The sequence below is a fragment of the Trachurus japonicus genome, chromosome 1, assembly GCF_045865225.1.
Source record: "Trachurus japonicus isolate A0001 chromosome 1, Traja_1.0".
Classification (NCBI taxonomy): Eukaryota; Metazoa; Chordata; class Actinopteri; order Carangiformes; family Carangidae; genus Trachurus; species Trachurus japonicus.
In genome coordinates this window covers 35,809,040-35,827,770 of record NC_140907.1, presented here as the reverse complement: position 1 = coordinate 35,827,770, position 18,731 = coordinate 35,809,040, and the positions used below count along the sequence as shown (strand labels likewise).

The 18,731-nt window shown below is 42.7% G+C and overlaps 1 protein-coding gene across 1 annotated transcript; it reads left to right on the top strand.

The window, feature by feature from the left end:
- Positions 1-316: 316 nt before the first annotated feature.
- On the top strand, positions 317-15,560 carry LOC146992428 (NACHT, LRR and PYD domains-containing protein 3-like). The gene is made up of 18 exons (XM_085787003.1): positions 317-411; positions 1,385-1,478; positions 1,567-1,686; positions 1,927-2,031; positions 3,418-3,496; positions 3,623-3,848; positions 4,017-5,817; positions 8,108-8,281; positions 8,374-8,547; positions 8,888-9,055; positions 9,184-9,357; positions 10,089-10,256; positions 10,360-10,533; positions 10,989-11,129; positions 11,326-11,451; positions 13,280-13,414; positions 13,622-13,665; positions 14,471-15,560. The coding sequence occupies exons 2-18, from the start codon at positions 1,399-1,401 to the stop codon at positions 15,004-15,006; spliced, it is 4,425 nt and encodes a 1,474-aa protein (XP_085643129.1). The 5' UTR covers positions 317-411; positions 1,385-1,398; the 3' UTR covers positions 15,007-15,560.
- The last annotated feature ends 3,171 nt before the right edge of the window (positions 15,561-18,731 follow it).

The window sequence follows — 18,731 nt, the reverse complement described above, 5'->3', positions numbered from 1 at the left end:
AAGGATAAGGCTTGTGGGCAGGCTTAAAAAATATAGAGTTGAATCTTTAAAGCCTTGAAATGCAATGTTTGAAAAACAAAAAGTCCCTGTGTTTCCTTGCTGAGCTGCAGTGGAGGAATTGTTAAAGAGGGAATTTCATATTAGCATCATCAGAATACTCATTTGTCACCTTCGAAATAAATATGAGTAAATGTTGAAACGGTGTGTTTTTGGATGTTAAATAATCAAATAATCTAGCCCCCACAGACTCAGACACACAGAGAACAGCGTGTTATGGCGAGATTCCACAATGACCATAAAGAGGAAGCTGAATGGGCTGAATTTCACTTCCTCATTGACGCCATGCAGAGTAAACAGATTTACTGCTCTGAGCTGGTTCAGTATTCACCAGAACCTTCAGACTGGAAACAGGTAAGAGTCTCTTTCCCCTTTTCTTGCTTCAGCTTTAAGTAAATAACTTATATGTTGTATAAAGAAAATGTGTTGTGATTCTATTTTGTTTTGTTTTCTCTGTTGGATGGATGTTTCCTTGATCTTTAATAGATCAAATCAAATAGATGATCCATCTGTTCTTCTTGTCACTGAATAAGTGCAGATTTATGTCACTATGATGTAATGGCAGTTATTCATTCAAGGATAGACTTGGATAAGTAAACTGTTAAATTTGAGCACAGCACTTGTCTGAGTGTAAATACTGTACATTCAGGAACAGTTACTTGTATGTGGCTGTCAAGAAGTATGATAACTCAACATTAACACTTAGCTTGTATTTTACTTTTTTATTATATCATTGTTGTAGAAGACTTAAAGAAGATATGGTTTTCAAATGGCCTATAACAGAAACTGTATCACACAGTGTTTTCTCCAGTTAGGGAAGTTGACATTAGTCAAATTCCAACCTCTGAGCCCGAGCTCCCCTGATAGCATACCTGCTACCTTCAGCTCTAGTTTCACCTCCACCCATCTAATCACCTCCACAAGTCCTCCACAGCAGCAGACAATCCCAGACAGTGGTTTTCTGTTAAGTGCATTTATTTTTATTTTATATTTTACTTCCTGAGAGAAAAGCTCACAACAATTTAATTTATTTCATTTTGTAAATAAACACCTGTGAAGCTTTTGGCTTTTAAAATACCGCCATGGTGGTCCTTAATGTTAATTAGAGAAATTTAAACAAAATTAGTATTTGTTTCAGATGTTTTTCCAAGATTGTAGTATTCATTTTTGTTTATGAACTCCAGTCTCCCAGTTTCATTCTAGTAAGCCTTCTTTTCTGAGTGAGTGGTGCTTCACAGACATTCAACTTGATTGGCGACCATTCGATAACTGTGTCATGCAGTTCCCTAGCTTCCTGTTTTTACCACGTAATTGTTGTGTTGTGAAGGTGGAGCTCCTACCATGGATCAGGGTGAAGAGGGAGTCCTTCCCTCTAACTCAATGCTGCATGGGAAACATGAGACTCCATCCAAAGCTCAGAGGTGAGACGAAGATCTCTAACTGTTGTCAAATCACTGCATCATCATTATTTACAAACCTGTGTGTGTGTTGTGTTGTGTTGTGTTGAAGCCCAGAGCAGGAGCACAGACCAGACTCTCCTGGACTTGAACCCAGCTATACATCCTGCAAGAGCCACTGGTCCATGGAGTTACCTTCAAAATTTAAAGGACAAACTCCTTCAGAAACTCCGTAAGTAAATATAAGTCCCACCTCTCGTCTCTGCTCACCGTGACACAAACATGCTCTGTAACTCGTAATCTTTTGTTTATGACAATTAAGACTACACAAATATACACGTTGTAACATTGTATATGTTATATAGCGCTATCCACCGCTCCATGTATTGATTTTTTGCCAACTTCATTGTAAACAAATGCACATGGCCAGCCAGACTTGCATAGCTCCTCTTTAAAGGCTTGTTTCTATCAGTGTTCTTCAGCAGGGACCAGACTCTTCTGTTCCCAGTTGTGTGTCCATGAGGTCTAGGACCCCTCCTCTTAACTTCACAGATGATCACTGTTCTACTGAAGAAAGGTAAGAATCTATACCAGGTGTGTTTGTGATTCCAATCCAGTCCAATCCAACTTTATTTGTTGAATACTTTAAATTATCCATAGTGGACCAAAATGCTGCACAGAATAATAAATAAATGACATCAGAAATAAAAGACCTAACACCTCACATAGGGCATGAAATTACTTGTAAAATACAAATAATATAAATTAAAATACATACAACATGGGCCGTACAATAAAATCAATAAAAATGAGATAAAATCAGACAAAGTATCTTACTAGGGGTCAAAGGCCGAGAAGAAAAGGTCAGTTTTAAGAAGAGATTTAAAAACAGGCAGAGAAGAGGACTGTCTGATGTGTTGAGGCAGATCAGTTCATAGTTTTGGAGCTGCAACAGCGAAACAACCGTCCCCTCTGAGCTTCAGGTTTAATATACTGGGCTAAGGAACTAAGATTTGCATGGGGGGTCCACAACACAACACATGATGAAGGCTTAAAGAATGCAGACTGGCTTCTCTGATTTGTAATCGCGAAGTGTGCGTCTATTAGAACACAGTCTATAAAGTTCCCCCAAGACTTAAATGAAGAAGGAAGCAGGATACAGTTTGAAGAAGGAAGCAAGATACAGTCGATCCTTTTATGGTTCTTTAATCTAATGTAAGCAGTGCACACAGATGTGGTGTGTGTTGAAAGTGTGGTTGTGTGTTAGGGGCTGGATCTGGCTAAATCACCTGCTCTGTCCTGCAGCCTTCAGAACACACGTGGACATTAAAATCCCCCAACTATAAGAACATGGTCATATTTAGGCATAACTTCAGCCACGAAGTTTTTTTACAAAGTCTTTATTGTATTTGGGAAGCTGATTGATCACTGCACACAGCACTATGTGAGAGGGACCCAGCTCAAATAAACTCAGTTCAAAGCTGGTGAACAAGTACGATGGCAATAGCTGCTTACATTTATAGTGACTCTTGTAAACAGTCGCTATTCCTCCTCCTCGTCCAGACATCCACGGGGAGTTGTAGTCATTGGGCAAAAGTTGAGTAAAAGCACTGGACTCACCAACACTCAACCACTTCTCAGTGATACAGAGGAAATCTAATCTTCAGGATGTGAGGAAATCTTTTTAAACAAACGTCTTGTTCGCCAGCTGTTCTTTTGTTCAAACAATGGAACAGAAGCAGTGTGAATAAAAAGGGACAGCCTGTCTGGGTAGATTCACCATTCTTTAGACTTTGAAGTTTGGGTATTGGACACTATGAATAGTTGTAAACTAAGTATTTAATGTTGATAAGGTGTTGCAATGTTATATTTTCTCATCGCTGAACATATTGTATCCGTAGCATCTCATCCATGGAATATCTCATGAGGGAACTCTACATTCATCTTTCTGTTTTGTCTACAGCATTGAGCAGCAAAATTCAGAGCCTCTCAGCAGTCAAGTCGTCCAGCTGCGTCCAACAGAGCTGGAGTCCATATTTATGGTATGTGATGATGTCCAACAGCAAATTTTACTTAATTAATTTTGCTGCAGTCTTATAGAAAATGAAGCTCTCCCAACATTACAGACGAGTTTCCATACTTATACAAGACCTGTGATTGTTTTGTAGCATCTTGAGGAGAACATTGTAACTTTTATAAAGACTCAGCTGAAGATGTTCCAGAAGGTTCTGAGTTCAGATTACCCAGAATGCTTAAAGATGAGTGAGGATGATGAGCTAATGGATGGTGTGGATGAAGACCAGAGAAGACGCACCAGAGAAACATTTCTTGAGATCACCCTACACTTCCTGAGAAGAATGAAACAGGAGGATGTGGCTGAAAGTCTTCAGAGCAGTAAGGAGCTGTTCCACCATCCACTTTCATATATGTTCCAATGTTTCCCCTCATAATCTAACAGCAGTGGTGTGCCACAATACATTGTGTATGTGTATGAATAGGGGGCGTTGACCTGGTTAATATTTCACTAACTGCTGTAAATATTGGCATTCTGTTCTTATTTAGGAACTGTTGCTGCAGTTAGTCAGAAACGACTCAAATCTGCTCTGAAGATAAAGTTCCAGCATGTTTTTGAAGGCATCGCTAAAGCAGGAAATTCAGCTCTTCTGAACCAGATCTACACAGAGCTCTACATCACAGAGGGAGGGGCTGGAGAGGTCAATCATGAACATGAGGTCAGACAGATTGAAACAGCGTCCAGGAAACCAGACAGACCAGAAACAGCCATCAGACAAGAAGAGATCTTCAAAGCCCCACCTGGAAGAGACCGACTAATCAGAACCGTGATGACAAAGGGAGTGGCTGGCATTGGGAAAACAGTCTTAACACAGAAGTTCACTCTGGACTGGGCTGAAGACAAAGACAACCAGGACATACACTTCACATTTCCCTTCACCTTCAGAGAGCTGAATGTGCTGAAAGAGAAAAAGTTCAGCTTGGTGGAACTTGTTCATCACTTCTTCTCTGAAACCAAAGAAGCAGGAATCTGCAGGTTTGATCAGTTCCAGGTCGTCTTCATATTTGACGGTCTGGACGAGTGTCGACTTCCTCTGGACTTCCACAACACTGAGAGTCTGACTGATGTGACAGAGTCCACCTCAGTCAACGTGCTGCTGACCAACCTCATCAGGGGGAACCTGCTTCCCTCTGCTCGCCTCTGGATAACCACACGACCTGCAGCGGCCAATCAGATCCCTCCTGAGTGTGTTGACATGGTGACAGAGGTCAGAGGGTTCACTGACCCACAGAAGGAGGAGTACTTCAGGAAGAGGTTCAGAGATGAGCAGCAGGCCAGAAAGATCCTCTCCCACATTGAGACATCACGAAGCCTCCACATCATGTGCCACATCCCAGTCTTCTGCTGGATCACTGGTGCAGTTCTGGAGGAGCTGTTGAAGACCAGAGAGGGAGGAGAGCTGCCCAAGACCCTGACTGAGATGTACATCCACTTCCTGGTAGTCTATATGAAAAGAGAGAATGATAGGTATTATGGTAGACCTACATCAGATCAATATTGGAGTCCAGAGAGCAGAAAGATGGTTAGGTCTCTGGGAAAACTGGCTTTTGAGCAGCTGCAGAAAGGAAACCTGATCTTCTGTGAATCAGACCTGACAGAGTGTGGCATCGATATCAGAGCACCCTTGGTGTACTCAGGAGTGTTAACACAGATCTTTAAAGAGGAGAGAGGCCTGTACCAGGACAAGGTGTTCTGCTTCATCCATCTGAGTGTTCAGGAGTTTCTGGCTGCTCTTCATGTCCATCTGACCTTCATCAACTCTGGACTCAACCTGATGTCACAACAACAGACCTCCTGGTGGTCTAAGTGGTTCAGAAATGAACCTGAACTAAGACATCTTCACCAGAGCGCTGTGGACGAGGCCTTACAGAGTCCAAATGGACACCTGGACTTGTTCCTCCGCTTCCTCCTGGGTCTCTCACTACCAAACAATCAGAGACTCCTACGTGGCCAGATGGCACAGACAAGAAGTAACACACTCACCAATCAGGAAACAGTCCAGTACATCAAGATGAAGATTGGAGAGACTCCCTCTGCAGAGAAAAGCATCAACCTGTTCCACTGTCTGAATGAACTGGGTGATCGTTCTCTAGTTGAGCAGATCCAACAGTCCCTGAGCTCAGGACGTCTCTCCACACGTTATCTGTCTCCTGCTCAATGGTCAGCTCTGGGCTTCATCTTACTGTCATCAGAAGAAGATCTGGACGAGTTTGACCTGAAGAAATACTCTGCTTCAGAGAAGGCTCTTCTGAGGTTGCTGCCGGTGATCAAAGCCTCCAAGAAAGCTCTGTAAGTGTAGAGATAACTGCAGATAGTGACTGTAATTATCATTTGTAGGGGGATCAGCAAATAAGTCAAATATACAAATTATATCGAAAGAATAAGTCAACGTTGTAATAGATCTGATTCTTCAGTCACTTTAATAATACCAATTCGTGTTATATTTTATATTGTTAGAAAGCCTGTGTAGTCACCTTTACAATGAGCTACAACTTTTAAGGATCATGCATCTGTGAAATGAGCAACACAGCTAAACGTGTGGGTAGCACCCAAGAAAAATGTGCCAAAATCCCTTGCAATATTCTTCTGTTGGTACTCTTGTTCCGAGTTGCTTGGTGGATTGGATGTTTGCACACTCTGACATTAATAAGGAAAAAAAAAAAAAAAAATCCCATTTTGTCCCTCACAAACATATCCTTTGTCCCACTTGGTTTATTGGGACCTTGGCATCCCATTCCGCAGGAGTTGTTGAAGGTCAACCAGCGTGGTTGTGTTTGTCACTTTAGCAGGTACAGCACACCCAATCTGATCCCATTTGGGTTGAGGTCTGGACTCTTGGTAGGTCACTCCATACTTTCCACTCCCACATTCTGAAGGTTCTCTGTAATGATCCTGGCTCCTGGGGGGCATTGTCATCCAGTAGGAAGGAGGTAGGTAGAGATATGGGAATGCCACTGACTCAGAGATTGCCTGCCATTGAGTGAGCAGGGAACTCACACTACAAACAGCAGAGTTCATGGACCCCATGCAATTTGCCTATAGAGCTAGTCGAGGTGTGGAAGATGCCACTCTCACTCTTTTGGATAAAATATTCTGTCACTTAAATAATCATGCTACAACCTATGTTCGTGTACTTTTTATGGATTTCTCCTCCGCCTTTAATACGGTTCAGCCGCACATTCTCCTGAAACGTTTATGTGACCTGAACGTCAGTAGCAATCTCACTTTGTGGATCAGGGAGTTTTTGAGAGAGAGACCCCAACGTGTGTGTGTTAATAATATATTTTCTGACTGTCTTGTCCTGAACACCGGCGTTCCTCAGGGGTGCGTCTTATCGCCGCTTTTATTCTCCCTGTATACAAATGAGTTGCAATATAACAGCAAAGACTTCTCTCTTATTAAGTATGCTGATGATATGGCCCTGGTTGCCGGCCTGCAGGATGTCTGCTGTCCCTCCTACTCCCAACACATCAACCAAATTACCACCTGGTTTGAGAACAGCTTCCTTGACCTTAATGTCAGTAAAACCAAGGAGATGTGTTTGGGAGAGAGGGCAGGAGCAGAATGCACAGGGTCTATCTTCAGGCCTGTTGGCATGAGAGGGGAGGATGTGGTGCAGGTCAGCGAGTTTAAATATCTTGGCACAACCATAGACAACAACCTCACCTTTCAGGGAAATGCAGACAACATTTACAAAAAAGCTAGACAGCAGCTGCATCTTCTTAGACAATTAAAGAGCTTTAATGCCAGTAAACAAACCCTGACCATGGTCTACCGGTCACTCACTGAGAGTGTTCTCTCCTTTAATATCATCTCCTGGTATGGGAACCTCTCAGTCAGACACAGGAATAAGTTGGCCCAGGTAGTTAACCAGGCCAGTAAGATAACAGGAGACAAGCAAATTCAGCTCAAGGAAATATACAATCGTTCTATGGCCAAAAAAGCCATTCAGATTTACAATGACACCACCCACCCTCTCAACTCCGCATTTGTTTTGATGCCATCAGGAAGGAGGCTCAGAGTTCCCTTAGCTAAAAAAGCAGGGTACAAAAAGTCATTTGTGCCGTCTGCAGTGGATATCTTGAACCAGAGCATCTTCAGGTGAACTTTGAGCTACAGTGAAACCGTAGCTGTTGTATGATATTGTAATGTTGTATTTCATGTGTTATTGTATTTCATGTGTTTATTTGTTACTGTGCTGGATGTGTCCAGCTGTTGTTGTTGGCTGACTACCAAGATGCCAAAGGCAAATTTCCACTGTGTTTTTAAAACCACTGGACAATAAAGTCTTCTTATCTTATCTTATTATCTTCCACGATGACAAGCTCTGTTTTGGGGATTTTGGCACATAGCTGACTTGCTCATTCCATGAATGCACGATCCTTACAATTTGTACCTCATTATAAAGGTGACTAATCAGGCATTCCAACAATATAAAATACAACACCATTTGACATTATCAAAGGGAGAAATGATTGACTGAACAAATATTTCTGAACATTTTTTGAAGAGTTTACAATTGGTTACACTGCAACAGAAAAGGTTTAATTGCTTTTGTTAACCACTAACTCTCCTTCAGATTGAGTAGCTGTAACCTCTCAGAGAGAAGCTGTGAAGCTCTGTCGTCAGTCCTCACCTCCCAGTCCTCTGGTCTGGCAGAACTGGACCTGAGTAACAACAACCTGCAGGACTCAGGAGTGAAGCTGCTCTCTGCTGGACTGAAGAGTCCACACTGTAAACTGGAGACTCTCAGGTCAGATCACAGTGTGATGACTTTCTGTTTTCTGTTGTACCTCAGATCTCGTCAGTACTCAGATTTTTTTAATCTTCAATTACTTTCATCAGGTTGAATCAAAACAGACTCACAGAGAAGTGCTGTGAGGAGGTTTCATCAGTCCTCAGCTCCCAGTCCTCTAGTCTGACCGAACTGGACCTGAGTGACAACAAACTGCAGGATTCAGGACTGGATTTGATCTCTGCTGGACTTGAGAGTCCATGCTGTAGACTGGAGACCCTCAGGTTAGATTATTGTGTAATTATGTCTTTTTTTCACTTTACATATTTACTGCCACTGATAATATTGGCCTAGTGGTATTACACAAAGAGACGGATGAAATCCTGATTTTACCCTGATCCTGACTCTCTTTGCTATGCTAAACCTTTAGTAAATGTGTAAGACCTAAAGAGAACCATGAAGGGTATTTCAATACAGTTTCAATCATCATCATGTTCTTCATATTTTCAACCATTACAATATTTCACAAATGTTCATACTTTTTATCTGGAATAATACCTGGTATAATAGCTAAGCCATAAAGATCAATATCAATAGAATATTAATAATTTGTTTATTTATCAGATTGAGTCAAACTGTGCTCACAGCGAACTGCTGTCCAGGGCTGACAGCAGCTCTTGGCTCCCAGTCCTCAACTGTGCGAGAGTTGGACCTGAGTAACAATAACCTGCAGGATTCAGGCTTGATGCTGCTTTCTTCTGGACTGGACAAATCAAACCTGAAGACTCTCAGGTCAGGGTGAAACTATTTTTTTATTTCCTGAAATTATCATTTGAGCATTTGATCCAGAGCGGTCTGTTGAAAGTTGTCCTGTTCGCTGTACAAAGCAAATTGTGTCTTCACCACTATGTGTGCTTCAGGCTGAGACACTGCGATCTGTCAGAGAGAAGCTGTGAAGCTCTGGCCACAGTCCTCAGCTCCCAGTCCTCTAGCCTGACAGAACTGGACCTGAGTAGCAACAAACTGCAGGATTCAGGACTGAATCTAATCTCTGCTGGACTTGAGAGTCCACACTGTAGACTGGAGACCCTCAGGTTAGACTATGTCTCTTTTTCCTTTTTATATTTACTGCCACTGAGCCACCAGGGGGATAGTTTTAAAATGTGATTCTTCCAGGCTAATACCAACTAAGAAATAACAAACAAAACTTGCTTGCTTTGTGAACTCTTCAAACAAAGAGATAGGGGAAAATCTGTTGTGTTGACCCACTGGGAAACCATCCAATCTGCCAGTTACCCAATTCAGTTGTGGTGACTTATAATAAGTCCTCAATAGATGGAATGAGGAGATATTCAATCGCCACTTAATACCCTTCCCCTAGAAGAGCAAAATGGCAAGTTAAAATCACTTCTAATCCATGACCAAAACAAATCATACATTCTGTCATTGTTAGATTAAGATGGTATTATATTTAGATTTTCATTCTGATGTCCTTAAACCATTATCTTAAAATCGTCAAGTAATTTGGGTTATAGAATGACTATCAAATAAAACAACAGTATAGTCACCAAGAGGATAAGTAGGGGGAAAGACTGTCGGACGTGCTGGCTGGTCAATTAAACATTGCTCCAAAAGAATGCTGGTTTTGTATTTATTGCTGCTAAAAACACAAGCAGTGAAATGTTTCCCAAGGTCCTAAAAACAATGGATTAATACATTTTAACTGTTGGTTTGCAATATCAATGTTACGCCCCAGAACTTGGACCCTAACAATGACCATAAAGATCAATATCAATAGAATATTAATAATTTGTTTATTAATCAGATTTAGTCAAACTGCGCTCACAGCGAACTGCTGTCCAGGGCTGACAGCAGCTCTTGGCTCTCAGTCCTCAACTGTGCGTGAGTTGGACCTGAGTAACAATACCCTGCAGGATTCAGGCTTGATGCTGCTTTCTTCTGGACTGGACAAATCAAACCTGAAGACTCTCAGGTCAGGGTGAAACTAATTTTTTATTTCCTGAAATTATCATTTGAGCATTTGATCCAGAGCGGTCTGTCGAAAGTTGTGTCTTCACCATTATCTGTGACTTCAGGCTGAGACACTGCAATCTGTCAGAGAGAAGCTGTGAATCTCTGGCCACAGTCCTCAGCTCCCAGTCCTCTAGTCTGACAGAACTGGACCTACGAAACAACGACCTGCAGGACTCAGGACTGAAGCTGCTCTCTGTTGGACTGAAGAGTCCACACTGTAAACTGGAGACTCTCAGGTAGGTAAATGTTTTATAACTTAAAATACATTGCAAATTGTAGTCTTGTAAATGTTTAAAAGAAATACAAAGACCCATGTTGAATCCTGTAGCCTAGAAAATCAGCAAGTAAGCCAATCCTGGTGCAGTACACCATGGACAGGTCTCAGGTCTGTCTGAGACGCACGTCAGCATAATGACACCACCAATGATTACAGGAAGGTTTACGCATGCTGCGGAGCCCAACTGTACTGAGAAAAGAACAAAGCAGTTCAGGAAGTGATTTTCTTCAGTTCATTCAATCAAACAATTCAGTCTTTTGAACATGAAATGTATGCGAACAAGACAACACTATTTGGCAGAACCCAAAAAAATCAGGATTCGGTACATCTCTACCCAAAACAAGCAGCTGCAGAACCGCATCAAACACAATGTTTAATGTTCTAATGGTTTGTTACTGTGTAATGTTTTGTTAGGTTGCTTCAAACCGGGCTCACAAAGAAAAGCCATCAGGAGTTGGAGTTTCTTAGATCCCAGTCTTGTCTGAAACATCTGGATGTGGAATACAAAGACCTGCTGGATTCAGAAACAGAAGGTGTTACAATTGACCTTCACAGGTGAACATCACCTTTTTTATTCAATACACGGCTGAAATATTAGACATTACACATTAGACTTTTATTACCCCTTATTAGGGAAATTCCTTTCCACATGGCCATTACATTTCACCACGAGGAATTGTTTTGCTCAAGAGAGGGCATCCTTTCAAATGTGGCACTTTTAATGGTTTGTTACTGTGTAATGTTTTGTTAGGTTGCTTCAAACTGGACTCACAAAGAAAAACCGTCAGGAATTGGAGTTTCTTAGGTCCCTGTCTTTTCTGAAACATCTAGATGTGGAAGACAATGACCTGCTGGATTCAGAAACACAACGTCACAGGTGAACATCAGCTTTTTTATTCAATACAGGGCTGAAAGATTAGACATTAGACGATAGACTTTTATTGTCGCTTATTAGGGAAATTATTCCACATGGCCATTACATTTCACCACAAGTAATTGTTTTGCTCAAGAGAGGGCATCCTTTGAAATGTGGCACTTTTAGAAAGCAGAACTCTTAAAAATCTGAAGGATTTACAATATGAGACATTCATTCCTGTAGGATGTGTGAATTTACAACATTTTGGTCTATTTGAACTCAATGGGCCCTAGTTTCCTAGACCGGGCGAAGTCTAAGTGCAGCGCAGCTTCGCCACGCTAACGAGGCGTGTCCAGGTCCATTTCCCAAGTTTGGTGGGCCGCGCAGTCCGACTTACGCCAGCGCAAGCCCGCCCCTCGTCCCTCCTACCGGCGCAAACGGCAAAGGGGGAGGAGACAGGGCGGGAGGGAGACAGGAGGAGGAGAAGTGGGATTAACACAGCCGATTCGGATCTTCACCAATCAAATGAGCTCCTCTCCTCACCTTTAACTGCGCCGCGGGCGATGCGCACTGCAAGTTTGTCATTTTATACTTTGACATGGACGGAGGAGACAGCGACGCCAGAGGCCGAACCTCTCCCAGGAGGAAACAGCTGTTTTGGTCCGGAGGTCCGAGCTCAGAGTGACCAATAATGACTGAGTTTACTAATATACTTAACCAGGATTGATCTGATACACTGAGAACCACTGTTTAGAGTAAAAAACAACAACTAATAAACTAATAAAGAAACTCATATTTATTCACACCCTGTGTAAGCAAGATGAGAGGTGTACACTAATCACAACATAAACAAACACCATGCGGGATGAAATCAGCATAAAGGACGCTCTCTCTCTGTCTGTCTGTCTGTCCGTCTCTTTTTTTTCTTTTTTTTCTGTGATAGAGATGCTGAGTATACTGTAGTAGGCTATATACTGACTATCTGATACCGAGGCTGTTGTGGTGGACTAAGAGAGATGATGATTTGTGTTTTGTTTTTCATTAAGGCTGCATGACGACGTGGTCGCTCGCGCTAATGAATTAATAAGTAAATAAATAAATAAAGGGGATCATCACAAGGGCACGGTGCGTATCTCAACACGGCAGCGACATGCAGTCATCCACCCTCACAGTCCTGCTTTTGGGACATCCGCAGCTGCTTTTCAGTGCCAGTTCGTCCCTGCTGTGTTAATTCAGGTGGAGTTTCCATTACTCGTGCCGACAGCCTTTGATCTCTGCTTTGATCTGATGTCAGATGTGACGGGACAATCTATATAGATATAAATTCACGTGTTGATTCCATTAGTTGCATTAAATAGTGGTTATTGTGGATATTTATTGCATTGAAATGTGCCTGGAACTGTGGAGATCTGCCTGTGAGGTCTTGGTGACGTGTGTGCACTGCAGGTCAGTCAGCCAAACTTCCACTGCACCTGCTGCGCTCCGCCCTGCGCTGAGAATAGACCTGGTTTGAGGTGGCGAGCTTTCAGCGCAACCTCGGCGGGACATTTTCGCACGAAACTTCCACTGCACCAAGCTGAATCTGTGACGCCTCCCCCTGCTGCGCGGCCACGCCTATCTCAGCGCAGCGCGATCTACCAATCTTCCAATCTGACTTTGCGCTAGGCTGCGCTGGTCGAAACTTGCATTAGACCGGCTGCGCTACCTTGCGCCACCTGCGCTGCGCCACCAAACTCGGGCCCAATGAGTTACCAGATACAGATACTTGCTGAAGTTTAAATAGACAGATTAGTAAATTTGAAGAGCATCACTACTGGTTTTATGAGTCATCACAGCTTCTCCCAAACAGAGTGGAGTCTCACTGCCTGAAGAAGAGTGAAGTCCTGGCTGCAGCTTTGATTTGCCAGTCCAATCAAATCCCACGGGGTTCAGAAATGAAGCTGCTCACTGCTGCACTGCAGAGTCCTCAGTGTACAGATCTCGGGTGAGATGAGTCATAACAGCTTCAAAATGTGAAATGCCTTAAATTCAGCACTTAAAGACATTGTAGATTGCTGGAGTTTTTATTCTTGCTTTGTTTCTTCCTTTGTGTCTGTGTATATAATCTTCTGTATCCTCTACCTTGTGTTTGCTTTACATTGTGTCTAAATGTCAACACAAATGAACTTGTCTTGCTTTGCTTTGCTTCTAGGTTGGAACGTACAGAGCAGCTCCTGAGAACTGAACTGACAATGTGTAAGTGTGGATTAATTTGCCCCTACCATTGCCATCGTCCGTACCAGTGGCATTGCTGCTTCTGTCATCGCCGGTACTGGTGGTGCTTTTTGCCATTGCCCTTGCCATTGCCGTCATTGGCACTGGTACCGGTTGATGGACCAGTCAGTGACGTCTGATCGGTTATGTTGGCTTTAGCTTGCCAGAAAATGCATGTCTATATCTGTCCCAGGGTTGGGCAGTATCCAAATGTTGATACCGTTAAACCTCCTCCACATTTTACAGAGGTATACGGTATTATGGTGGCCAAATAAAAGTCATGTTGTGCAGCTCAGACGGAGTCACCAAAATGTCATTCAGAAAGGGCATACCCTTCCAAACACGACATAAGAATACTGAAACAATAACAAAGCATGTACATTACCAACCTTAACAAACAGAAGAAGTTGTGTTTTTCTTGAGGACCAACTCACCCCCAAAGGAAAACATGATACTATTGGAGTAAAAACTGAAAACCCCACCACACATATGTAGCTGCTGGACATACACTCATTATTTAGGCAGTAAAATAAATTATATTTCAGGCCCCTATGTGAGTGCACTGCATATATTTTTTAATGACGGTATTGAAACTGATACCATTGCTATTTAAGATACAACGGTATACCTTATTACTGTATTACCACTCAACCCTCATCTGTCCATGAATGGAGCTTGTGATTCATTTATTGCTATGTTTTTGAACAGTTTGGGCTTCCATATTTGAGTCAATTAAAGTCAAAATGTCTGCCATTAAAAGACTGTTTGGTCTTGTTCTTTCCATCAGGTGCTGTTGAGCTCTCACTGGACATAAATCCCACAGACGGACACTTCCAACTGTCTGAGAACAAGAGGGCAGTGAAGGCAACCACAGACGGGCCACAGGATGGATACTACCCAGTGATGTGTATACCTGGTTTGACTGGTCGCTGCTACTGGGAGGTTGAATACACAGGAAACATTTATATAGTACTGGCTTCCAGAGATTGGAGGAGGAGAGATGGTGCTGCCTGCAGGTTTGGACGAAATGATCAGTCCTGGAGTTTCTTCTGCTCTGGTGGTTTTGGTTACTCCTTCTGGCACGATAATATAAAATCAGACGTCCCGCCTCCCTCTTCCTCCTCCTCTGTGTCTAACAGAATAGGAGTATATGTAGACTGTCGTGCTGGCTCTCTGTCCTTCTACAGAGTCTCTTTTGACAAACGGATCTTAATCCACACCTTTGACACAACCTTCACTGAACCTGTCTACCCTGGATTTGAGTTGGGACGTGGTTCCTCAGTGTCTCTGTGTTCAATGTGGAACAGGCGGTCTACTTTGTGAGGACACATCCAACCAGAAACCTACACAAAGATCATACAGGCTTTGTAGAGCTACAGCTGCAGCTTCAGTGTTCTTCAGGGTGGGATTAAGAACCCAACATATGACAATTGTAGTTTTACACACAAGAAACAAAAGCTTGAATATAACAATAACAGTAGTAAAATAAAGTAGATGATTATACACACATCAGTGCACAAAACTGGCATTTCTTTGGTATTTTGATGAACATAATCATAGTGCACTAGCACTAGCGCTAATTCTGAATATGTGTAACGGAGGTCCGCGGATATCGCCACTAACAGTCACAAGGGACTAGTGAGGTGAAGTGACGACTTGTGGCGGTTAGCAGTTCTGAAGTTAAACTCACTTACTCAAAAAAGACGTTCAAACCCGACTACCAATCGGTCATTGACCTCTTTGCGAAACGGTTTGCATCGTCGCATGTGGTGTGGGAAACCGAGGTTCGAGACTCACCTAGGGAATGACTATAACATCCACATCGGTCTCATATGTACATACACATATCTGTTACTTGGACCTTTACAGACTACCAGAGGATGCTGCTAACCATAGATATAGAAATGTAAATGTAGCATTCAGTGGTATACATGTTTCTGTGCCATGTTGGAGTGTGGATGTGGCCATGTGGATCTGCTGACACAAGCAGAGATGTAGATTCTATGACAAAGATTGACCAACGTAATCTTGAACCACAGTTCCTGAAATTTGTTTTGTTGTAAATATGATAGATTGAACTTGATACGAACTGACTTTTGGGATTAAACGCTGTTACTGATCTAGTCGGATGTGAGATATCCATGTTTCTATATGAATGTTGTTCCCTTGAACACAGATATGTGTTGATGAGCGGTGATTTGTATTTTTAGTTTCACGTGTTTTATACAAAACAGGGGCAATTGTTTTTCTGTACTGACCTTACTAGTCTGATGACAGAAAGGTCATGCGGTACACCTCCACTTCCAAGCCTTCATCTTGCACCAACAGATGAAAAGCACAACAAAAACAAAGTAAAGGTTGAGTAAAAACTCAGAGCAACCAGATTTTGCTGCTCCCAGTTGAAGCGCAAGTTCATGTTCAATCGATGTAGGCTACTGTTTCCTTCGTATAAACTTGAATGTGAAGTTCTGCCATCAGTTTGATGAGGTTGATAATAAATGTTTCATTGGGCTTTTTCCTTATTTTTCAAGTCATAGAGTCCAAACAGCACATCCCTCCAAAAGCAACTTATATTCTTTATCAACACAAAAAGCTGTAAAGTTACAAATGTCTATCCACAGGCTTTGGACAAAATAAATGAGAAACTGTTTCAGTATTTCCAGAACAGAAAGTTCATTTCATATCAAAGTCTCTTGTGAATCTTCCAACAATGTGATCATTAGATGGATTCTGGTCCTAGTCCTGGTTCTGGTCCTAGTTCTGGTCCTGATCCTGGCTCTGGTTCTGGATCCGGTTTCAGTCCTGTTTCTGGTTCTGGTACCAATTTGGTCCTGGTTCTGGCCCTGGACCCGGTTCTGGACTTGGTCCCATCCTGGTTCTGGTTCCAGTCCTGGTCGTGGTTTTGGTCCCGATCCCATCTCTGGTTCTGGATCTGGTTTCAGTTTTGGTTCTGGTCCTGGTATTGGTCCCAATTCCGGTTCTGGTCCTAGTTCTGGTTCTTGACCCGGTTCTGGATATGGTCCTGATCCTGGTTCTGGTTCCAGTCCTGGTCCTGGTTTTGGTTCGGATCCCGGCTCTGGTCCTGGACACAGTTCCAGTTCTGTTCCAGATTCTGGTCCTGGTCCCAATCTAGGCTCTGATCCTGGACCTGGTTACATTTCTGGTCCTGGCTCTGGTTCTGGTCCCGGTCCTGGTTCTTGACCTAGTTCTGGATATAGTCTCGATCCTGGTTCTGATTCCAGTCCTAGTCCTGGTTCTGGCCCTTTATCCTGGTTCTGGAGTTTGTTTTTGCAGAAAAAGATCTGATATGACTCTGGGTCCTGGTCCTGGTCCTGGTCCTGATCCTGGTCCTGGTCCTGGTCCTGGTCCTGGCCCAGGTCCTGGTCCAGGTCCAGGTCTTGGTGCCCTCTGCTGGACTCATGGCACAAACACATCTGTGACTGACAGCAGTGAACTCTGACCGACCAATCAGAGAAGGACAAAGAGTGAAGAGGGTGATGCAATGAGGAGCAGCGGCCACCAGGTGGAGCTCCAGTCTCATTAACATCAATAATAATAAAATGAACAAATTAAAAAAGAAGCTTCAGTTTGTAAAACACGTCATTAGATCAGTAAAATGACAAATTAAACTCATTTTGTTGATTTAAGTGTAAAAGGAGGAAAGTGACGTCAGTTTGTTTACAGCATCTGAGACCGATCAAAGATCCTCAGGCTGCCTACAGACAGGAGGTCTCACTCGGTGGAGAAAAACCCAGGAACAAAATAAAAGACTCTCTTTGTATTTTACCACCTGTGTGTGTGTGTGTGTGTGTGTGTGTGTGTGTGTGTGTGTGTGTGTGTGTGTGTGGAGGAGTCAACGCTGATGTTTTTTTTTTTCCTGTTGCTGCTGCTATAAATAGGGTGCACCTTCAGTCTGACAGGTGTGCTGTTGCCACGGTAACCTGACCTCCATGCAGAGGAAACAGCTGCAGAGAGACTCTGACCTGGTTGGAGTGGAGCAGGAAGTGAGGTCGTGTCTTCTCTCTGTCTGCAGCTTCTGAAGGTGATGAAGCTTGTTGTGACCTGTTATATAATACCATTAAAATCAAATGACTGATCTTTGTGTTGCAATGAATTCTGGGTAGAATCAAAAAGGGAAATGGCCGACGTAGCCTACATCTGAATGCTGAGTTCTGTTTACGTCTGCAGAAAACGTTGCTGCAAGGATTCATGACACAATGAATTTCAATAACCCTGAGCTCACAATCCAAGATGGCCGCTGTCATCATCAACACTGAACAAAAAGTGAATAACACTGTTGATCAGACACTTGTGTCAATAAATTAGTCATACTGACTGGCTACATTTCCACCTCAACTTGTCGTTGTTATGCGGCGTTTTGACATCACAGTGCTAACAACAACAACACCGACTAGAGTGTGATCAACTCGGATGTCATGTGACTTCATTTTGGAGAGATCTTGAGACTCACTTTTTAAATGCTGCTAAATCTTTCAACTCGCTCAACCTTAAAGCTGTACAGAAGAGAAAATTGAATATGAGCCCACTGTGGGTCTTAACATTAGTGTAATAACTCATCTATCAGATGATGTAGCCCAAACTTTGTGCAAAATTCTATTTTTGAGTAAATCCGGGAAGAAAGTGTGGTATTTTTTTTCACATTGGATAATGCAGGCACACGGATTATACGTCAGCCTGTACACGATTCACCAGCCACTGATATTGGATCCGTCATCCGTCAATCAAACATCTGAGACACACACACACACGGAGCTCGGTCTCATCCCAAGCTTTGAATATCAATAACGACCAATCAAATTTGTTTTCCTTACTCGGGTAAACTCGTGCAGCAACTCGTGGAAACTAGGCGCGACAAACAGGACAAACTGCCATTTCTGTACACCTTTAAAGATTTTATTTGCTACTATGTTGTTAATCCAGCAGATGGCGCTCTGTCTTAAGTGTGAATCTCTCGCCATCACTTTCCAATGTGGATTTTACTGCAATGAAATGGCAAATAAATGACTCTGACTCTTGATCACCTGATG